The 8,774-nt window shown below is 46.8% G+C and overlaps 1 protein-coding gene across 2 annotated transcripts in view; it reads left to right on the top strand.

Moving 5' to 3' along the window:
• Positions 1–8,774, top strand: part of COPG2 (COPI coat complex subunit gamma 2) — a 34,819-nt gene that overhangs the window by 22,825 nt on the left and 3,220 nt on the right. For both annotated transcript variants that reach the window (XM_081209924.1, XM_081209923.1), the window contains exons 18-22: positions 615–677; positions 828–967; positions 3,816–3,987; positions 5,600–5,697; positions 7,792–7,930. In XM_081209924.1, the coding sequence (XP_081066050.1) occupies positions 615–677; positions 828–967; positions 3,816–3,987; positions 5,600–5,697; positions 7,792–7,930 (612 nt within the window). The remainder of the gene's footprint in view (positions 1–614; positions 678–827; positions 968–3,815; positions 3,988–5,599; positions 5,698–7,791; positions 7,931–8,774) is intronic.

Below are 8,774 nucleotides of genomic sequence, written 5' to 3'. Positions count from 1 at the left end.
TTGTACAACCTGTGTACAATGAAATTAAACGAACCTCCCTCCCCCCCAAACACTCAATCTCTTATCAAACAACACACCACTGTGCAAGTCAATTTCGCTGTTATTTTTCGTTCAACAGCTCACGGATAGAAGCTATTTTTTAGCCTGTTGGTACGGCTGCTTCCTCCCCTCTTTATGGCCTCTGAAGTGGCAGACAGAAGCAGGAATGAGTCTGGAGGGCTCTCCACCAGAGCTGTATCCAGTCACAATGGATACATACAATACATTTTCCATGTTCTTTTGGAGAAAGCTATCCCGTGTTAAAACACCGTGTGTTTTAAGCAATTTTAACCCAATCCCTGCCTGGAGCCTGGAGCAGGCACAGTTTGGAACTTTGTACATGCCATGGGTCTCGGGTAGATTTTTTGCATGTTGTGCCTGGAGTCGCCAGAGTGGCTCCCAGACATGAGCCTGAAAAGGGCCTTCCCTGGTGCGTAGTAAAATAAGCTGCAGTGTGTGTGATGCCCAGGACAATTTTTCTGGTCTGCAGTCATGCCCACGTGCTCACGCCTCTGCATTATGGATTTGTCTTGGGCATCTTGGCTGGAAATTTTCATGGCTGTTTCTCATTTCAGAGATTGCCCTGGTGGCCAACAAGCCCGAAAAAATGGCTCCTTCACGGCAGGACATATTCCAAGGTAATAAAAGACCCCAGAGCCGCGCTCTTAAAACTTGGAGAACTACAGAAGGTTGTGTTTTAACTGCATTTGCCATGGCAGTTTGCAAGGTGGTTGGAGGGAGAGAACATGTTGTCTTCCTGTAAGCTGAGTCTGTTTCTTCCCCTTTAGAACAACTGGCTGCCATTCCGGAGTTCAAGAATTTGGGTCCTCTCTTCAAGTCATCCGATCCAGTGCAGCTGACCGAGGCTGAGACGGAGTATTTTGTCCGCTGCATCAAGCACGTCTTCTCAAATCACATCGTCTTCCAGGTACAAGAAGCCTCAGGGTTGTTGGCAGAGGCCACAGAGAATGATAGGTGCAAGTTAAACCCCTTCCATTGCCACATGCCCTGGAAAGGAATTTTGGGTGGTGCTTTGTAGTCTCAACCTTCAGTAGGCCACTGTAGTAGGAGTGCTGAACTCTGATTCTGAAGACCTTCACTCACTTCCTTGCTCAGCTTGAAGCTCTCTCTGGCAGGCTTTGGGCAGTCATGCGCTCTCACCGTAATGTACCGCGCAGGGTTTTTAGGGGGATTTTTTTTTTTTAAAAAAAAATAATATTTATTAAGCTTTTCCAGACAGTAAAAATTACAAAATTATAACTATGAACGTAAAGAAACATAACAATAGTAGAAGAAAAAGAGAAAAAATACAAAAATAGACAATAAAGAAGAAAATTAATAAAAAAAGAGAAAAACAGTCAGTATTTTCATATCATATTATTCAATTACTTATTTCCTGACCTCCTCACACACCCCTTTTCTGTATTCCAGTTCACATAGTTAGTTCAGCAAATCCTTACCCACTATCATTTATCTTTACTTATTATCTTAACCTTTTATAACTATATATTTCCAACCATTATCAATCCACATTTACATATTCTTATTCGACTTTTTGCCAATACCGCTTATTTTCAGTCCAACATCTCTTCAACATTCATTAATTTTACAGTATTTCTGCAGGTAGTCTTTAAATTTCTTCCAATCTTCTTCCACCTCCTCTTCTCCCTGATCTCGGATTCTGTCAGTCATTTCTGCCAATTCCACATATTCCATCACCTTCATTTTAAAAATGATGTTACTTTGATGGAGGAAAACACGATTGGGCTTATGATGACAATGAGGATGCACTTCAGTCTGAGGTGACAAAAGATCCCTGACTCTGGAGTAGTTATTACAGAGGTCAGCAACCTTATCTGAGGATGGGACGGTCAACGCTCTGTCGGTCAGAGGATGGATCGGAGCATGTGTGCACCCGTGTGCTCTTCCGGGTCGGAGGAGCACCCATGTGCACACGCTATTTCCCGTGTTCCTCCGTCCTGGAAGTGCACCAGAAATAGCGTATGCGCATGGGCGCTTCTCCATCCCGTACAAATGCAAACACGCTATTTCCAGCGCACATCTGGGTCGGAGGAGCGCCCGTGCACATACGCACAGGTGCCATCAACCCAGAAGTCGGTCCCTGCGCCGCACCAGTAAGAGCGGGCAGCAGGGGGCACCATGGGCCTGTTAGACAAGCCTTGTGGGGCTGCTACCAGCCCATGGGCCTTAGGCTGCCGACCCCTGAGGTTATCGCTTCATGACATTTGACCACTGTGTCCGCTGTGGAGAAGGGCCAGGGCTCTTCTGAATGCATTTTCCCAGCAGGGCTGAGACAGAACCCCCGCCCGAAATACTCAAAAGCAGCTGTCAGCCAGTGTATTTATTGATTTAGAAATATATATACAGTGGTGCCTCGCAAGACGAAAAGAATCTGTTCTGTGATTCTCTTCGTCTAGCGGTTTTTTCATCTTGCGAAGCAAGCCCATTGACGGATTAGCAGATTAGCGCTATTAGCGGCTTTTAGCGGCTTATCGGCTTATTGGATCAGCTGATAAACGGATTAGCGGCTTAGAAAAAGGGGGGAGGGGGAAAAACCCGTAGGAACTCGCAAGACATTTTCGTCTTGCGAAGCAAGCCCATAGGAAATTCGTTTTGCGAAGCACCTCCAAAACGGAAAACTCTTTCGTCTAGCGAGTTTTCCGTCTTGCGAGGCATTCGTCTTGCGGGGCACCACTGTGTGTGTGTGTGTGTGTGTGTGTATATATATATATATATACCGCTGTATCATAAAATACCATATTTATTGCTCCATAAGACGCACTTTTTTTCTCCTAAAAAGTAAGGGGAAATGTGTGGGCGTCTTATCAAGCGAATGCAAGCTGCACAGCTATCGCTGAAGCCAGTACAGCGAGAGCGAGAGCTGTGTAGCACCTCTTGTTCTGCCAGCTTCCCAGCAAAGCGGGAGGAGGAATGGAAGGGAGCCGTTACTGAGCCCCTTCCGTCCCTCATCCCTCTTCGCTGAAGAGGCACTGCGCAGCAATCGCTGAAGCCAGCACAGCAAGAGCGAGAGCTGCGCAGTGCCTCTTGTTCTGCTGGCTTCAGCGATAGCTGCGCAGCTTGCTCTGGCTTTTCAGGGAGGTGGGAGAAACGATGGAGGGCAGGGAGGTAGGAGTCAGTCCCTTTTCCCACCTCCCGGAAAAGCCAGCAAGAGCCGCTCTATCTTTAAAGAGCCGCACCAAGCGAGCGTGTCTGCGACTCTTGCTGGCTTTTCTTGTTTTCCTCCTCTAAAAACTAGGTGCGTCTTATGGTCAGGTGCCTTTTATAGAGCGAAAAATACGGTGCATCTCACAGCAGTTTATAACAATATAAAAAACGCAGGCAATAAAATCACAAAAAGTTAAACGCAAAATGAAATTAAAAGCAAACCTCAATAGACCATTGTGGACGGGTGGGATGTACTTTTATAGAACCCTAGAATTGTCAAGTTGGAAGGGATCCTAAGGGCCGTCTAGTTCAACACTCTTCCATGCAGGAATCTTAGTTGCCTGCGCAGGCCTGGCAGGATAGAAAGGTTTTCAGCAAGTGTTTAAAACAACTGTCTTCACCAGATGTTTTGATCCACGCTTCTGACAAGCCAGCCCTGTGGCCATGCTTGCTCGGGCTGAAACATCTGGTGGGCACCAGATTGGAGAAGGTTGGCGGCGTGTGCTTTGCGCGAGCCCTGGAGAAAGGGCAGCAGAAGAGAGATCTAGGCCACAAGCAACCCTCAGTTTGCTTCTCCCCTCTCTCTCTAGTTCGACTGCACAAACACCCTCAACGACCAGTTACTGGAGAAGGTGACGGTGCAGATGGAGCCTTCCGACGCCTACGATGTGCTCCGCTGCATCCCCGCTCCCATCCTCTCCTACAACCAGCCAGGCATGTGCTACACCCTTGTCCGGCTGCCCCTGGATGACCCCACAGCAGGTAGGCTCCTTTTTCAGTTGACCAAATCCAAACAGAAACTCTCTGGGAACAAAAGATGTCTCCCTCTGGCTATCAATTTCATGATGGATTTTTAAATGGTTCTTATTCTTTGCATGGTTTATTTTCAGTCTCTGGGTAATTTTATGAACATCGCTTAGAAATGTTAATCATAAAGAAGGAACTTTTCATCACATGTGGTGGGAATGTTAGAAAGTAAAAAACTTCTGGGAAATGTTATATAATGAGATGAAAAAGATGTTGAAATATACATTTACTAAGGAACCAGAAGCATTTTTACTTGGCATTGTAGGGGAAGATATCAGAATTACAAATTGTTTTTATATGCAACAACAGCAGCAAGAATATTTTTGGCACAAAAATGGAAGCAAGAAGAATTACAGGCAAAAGAAGAATGGCAAATGAAATTAATGGACTGTGCAGAATTAGATAAATTAACAGGAAGGATTCGAAACCTGCGGGATCAGAGATTCTTAGAGGACTGAAGTAAATATTTGAAAAGCAACTGTGATAAACAGATTACGCTAGTAGGACTGCAGGAAGTTCTGTAAGGAGGACTTTGTGAAATATTGTAAGGAAGACTTTGAAAAGAATTATTAGTTAAGGACCATTAAAAGTAATAGAGAAATTAAGAAATGCAGAACAAGCGATAAAGAACGGAAAATCTGCAGAGGTTGTTGACGGAAGTCTAAAATATTATATAAGATGAGAATTTATATTAAATGGCTGTTGGAATTTATATATGTGTGTGTATGTGTGTATATATATATATATATATATATATATATATATACACACACACACACACCTAAAAAAAAAGAAATGTTAATCATAGAATCATAGAGTTGGGAGGTCCCCCGAGGGTCCTCTAGTCCAACCCCCTGCAATGCTGGAATCTCAGCTAAAGCATCCAGGACAGATGGCCATCCAGCCTCTGCTTGGAAACCTCCAAGGAAGGAGAGTCCACAACAGGCATAGGCAAACTCGGCCCTCCAGATGTTTTGGGACTACAACTCCCATCATCCCTAGCTAACAGGACCAGTGGTCAGGGATGATGGGAATTGTAGTCTCAAAACATCTGGAGGGCCGAGTCTGCCTATGCCTCCTCCCTTGTGCCCATCTGTTTTCTTTTCAACACATGCAAGGCAAGTGGGAGATTTTTAAAGCAGCGCTTGGATGGCCTTCTTCCAGGGATTCTTCCGCTGTGATTCCTGCGTTGCAGAGGGTTGGGCTAGATGGCCCTTGAGGGTCCCTTACAGCTCTGCAGTTCTCTCATTCTAAGTGGCTGGTTGAAGGGATCCAAGCTCCTGCCGCCAAGTGAGTGACAAGCCCTGAATCCAACCTTGAGAGCCGTGGCTCCATGTTTGGGTCCAGATCCATACGTCCGAGTTGCAACCTGGCATGCGGCCACATCCACATGGAGTTGCCGTAACGATTTCAAGGCCACCCTGCTGGGGATGTGCCTTTAATTCCTCGGCTGTCTGTCATCGGCATTTGCCACTCGGAGGCTGGGTTGTTTTCCTTCCCGGCTTCAGGTTTTGCTCGGAGCAGCAGCTCTCCCCCTTAACAAGGACTCCTTTCTCCCTCGCCCCAGTCGCCTGCACTTTTAGCTGCACTATGAAGTTCACTGTGCGAGACTGCGACCCTCACACTGGAGTACCGGACGAGGACGGCTACGACGACGAATATGTGGTAAGCGAGGCCAGGGCAAAGAGCTGAACAGGAGGAGGAACAGGCTCATTTCCACCCTGGAGATTTGCATAAAAATCTGTCTTTGATGCCCCCGACTGTTTTTAAAATAAGAAAACACACACACAATAGTAGTCTGATTTTTAGGTGTATAATTGCACGCTGCTTTCACTCAGCAATGCAGAAAAGTGTATAAATATCATCATCATTATTAGTGCTTTTTTTCTTAAAAAAATGTTTAGGGGTACTCTCATTTTGACTCAAGAAAATCACCATTTTATAGTTCAAATCGGGAACAATACAGTAAATGGACAAAAATACAAAGGTTCACAAAATGTGTACCCCTGTGTCCCCCCCCCCCCCAGAAAAAAGCATTGATGATGATGATGGTGATGATGCCCTTCATCATACGATCTTAGGTGGTTCGCAAAATAAGATACAAGATAAAAACACAAATAATTAAAACAGAGTTTGGATTTGGAGAGTTTGGATTTGATATCCCGCCTTTCACTCCCTTTAAGGAGTCTCAAAGCGGCTAACATTCTCCTTTCCCTTCCTCCCCCACAACAAACACTCTGTGAGGTGAGTGGGGCTGAGAGACTTCAAAGAAGTGTGACTGGCCCAAGGTCACCCAGCAGCTGCATGTGGAGGAGCGGGGAATCGAACCCGGTTCCCCAGATTACAAGACTACCGCTCTTAACCACTACACCAAACTGGCTCTTAACCACTACACCAAAACAGCAGAACAATAACCCCCATTTCCCACTGGCTGTAGAATATTAATCAGCACTGTGGTTTGAGAGCACATTGGGATTTTATCTTTTCTGTCAAAATCCTATCTTTCTGGATAACCTGCATCTGTGGCCATTGAACACATATGGAGGCCAGTCTCAAAGATCTCTTTGGGCTCATCCCTTCCAGCCTCGTTCCCAACTTGTCCAGCCATTGTGTGGCTTCCTCGTTTCCAGAGGAAGCAGATTTCATGCCAGTGGTGGGAGAGGGGAGGAGGAACGCGTGGGGCAGGTGTGTAAGGAGCCCCTTCTTTGGCTACTTTGGGTTGCTGACACTAACCTTTCCCGCCCGGATGTGGCCACAGTGATCCATGCGACGGTCACCTCCAGGCTTGACTACTGTAATTCGCTCTGCGCGGGGCTGCCCTTGAAACTGTCCACAAACTCCAGCGGGTGCAGAATGCTGCAGCGAGGCTCCTCACGGGGTCCCTGCCATGGGAACATATTCACCCAGTGCTTTACCAGTTGCACTGGCTCCCAGTGGAGTACAGGGTCAGGTTCAAGGTGCTGGTCTTGACCTTTAAAGCCCTTTATGGCTTAGGGCCCTGGTATCTACGGGACCGCCTCTCCTGGTCTGCCCCGCAGAGGACCTTAAGGTCCATGAATAACCATAGTTTAGAGGTCCCGGGCCCTAGGGGAGTCAGACTATCCTCCACCAGGGCCAGGGCCTTTTCAGTGATGGCTCCGACCTGGTGGAATGCTCTGTCCCATGAGACCAGGGTCCTGCAGGATTTAACCTCCTTTTGCTGGGCCTGTAAGACAGAGCTATTCCGCCTGGCCTTAATTTGAATTCAGCCTGATCTTTTATTTCCCTTCCCTTCCCTTCTCTTCCCTCCCCCTCCCCTTTTATCAAGATCACCCGCTCTGAGATCCCACAGCTAATTCTCCTCTAGCCTCCTTGCTGGCCCAAGTAGGATCAATTCAGCCAGCTAGCCCTGAGGATTATCTAATGCTTATTTCCCCTAAATTGACTTTTGAATTTTATTGTTATTCATGTTTTTATACTGTATTTTATGCTGCTTTTATAATCGTTTTAAATTTGTTGTTAGCCGCCCTGATCCCTGTTTTTGAACCAGGAAAATATAAAATTACCAGGGTATGAACCAGGGTATAAATATTATTATTATTATTATTATTATTATTATTATTATTATTATTATTATTCGGCCTGAAGGCTGCTAGCGGACCACACCGAGGCCAAGTGCTGTATCCATCTTTGCAAGAGGCCGACGGGGGTGAGCTTGCCCTCCTTTATATCTTGAGGGCGTTTCCCCACCCTGAGGACTAACCTCCTTTTCTCTGCCAGCTGGAAGACCTGGAGCTGACTCTCTCCGACCACCTCCAGAAGGTCTTGAAGCCCAACTTTGCAGCTGCCTGGGAGGAAGTTGGGGACGACTATGAGAAAGAAGAGACCTTCGCTCTCAGCACTATCAAAACCCTGGACGGTGAGATATGGCAGCTTTTCCTGGACCTAAGATTGCATGTTAAAACCAGTTTTAGGAAAAAACATTCCCAGGCTCCTGAGTGTCTTCTAAACAAGACAACTTTTTAGCTTCTGCTCCAAGAACAGGGTATATGGTCCTAGTATGTAAGATTCAAGAAAATGCAAGGCTGTTCTTTTAGCTGAGAGAACAAGAAGGGTTATTCGAGATCAGGCTTCCTCAACCTCGGCCCTCCAGATGTTTTAAGACTACAGTGGTACCTCGGGTTACAGACGCTTCAGGTTACAGACTCCGCTAACCTGGAAGTAGTACCTCGGGTTAAGAACAGGATGAGAACAGAAATCGTGCGGCAGCGGGAGGCCCCATTAGCTAAAGTGGTACCTCAGGTTAAGAACAGTTTCAGATTAAGAACGGACCTGCGGAACAAATTAAGTTCTTAACCCAAGGTAAAGGTAAAGGGCCCCCTGACCATTAGGTCCAGTTGCGGACGACTCTGGGGTTGTGGCGCTCATCTCGCTTTATTGGCCGAGGGAGCCGGCGTACGGCTTCCGGGTCATGTGGTCAGCATGACTAAGCCGCTTCTGGCGAACCAGAGCAGTGTATGGAAATGCTGTTTACCTTCCTGTCAGAGCGGTACCTATTTATCTACTTGCACTTTGACGTGCTTTCGAACTGCTAGGTTGGGAGGAGCAGGGACCGAGCAACGGGAGTTCACCCCGTCACAGGGATTCGAACCGCGACCTTCTGATCGGCAAGCCCTAGGCTCTGCGGTTTAACCCACAGCGCCACCCGCGTCCCATTAACCCGAGGTACCACTGTACAATTCCCATCGTCCCTGACCACTGGT

Source organism: Podarcis bocagei, assembly GCF_964188305.1.
Source record: "Podarcis bocagei genome assembly, chromosome: 10".
Lineage (NCBI taxonomy): Eukaryota > Metazoa > Chordata > Lepidosauria > Squamata > Lacertidae > Podarcis > Podarcis bocagei.
This window is presented reverse-complemented; position numbering and strand designations above follow the sequence as displayed.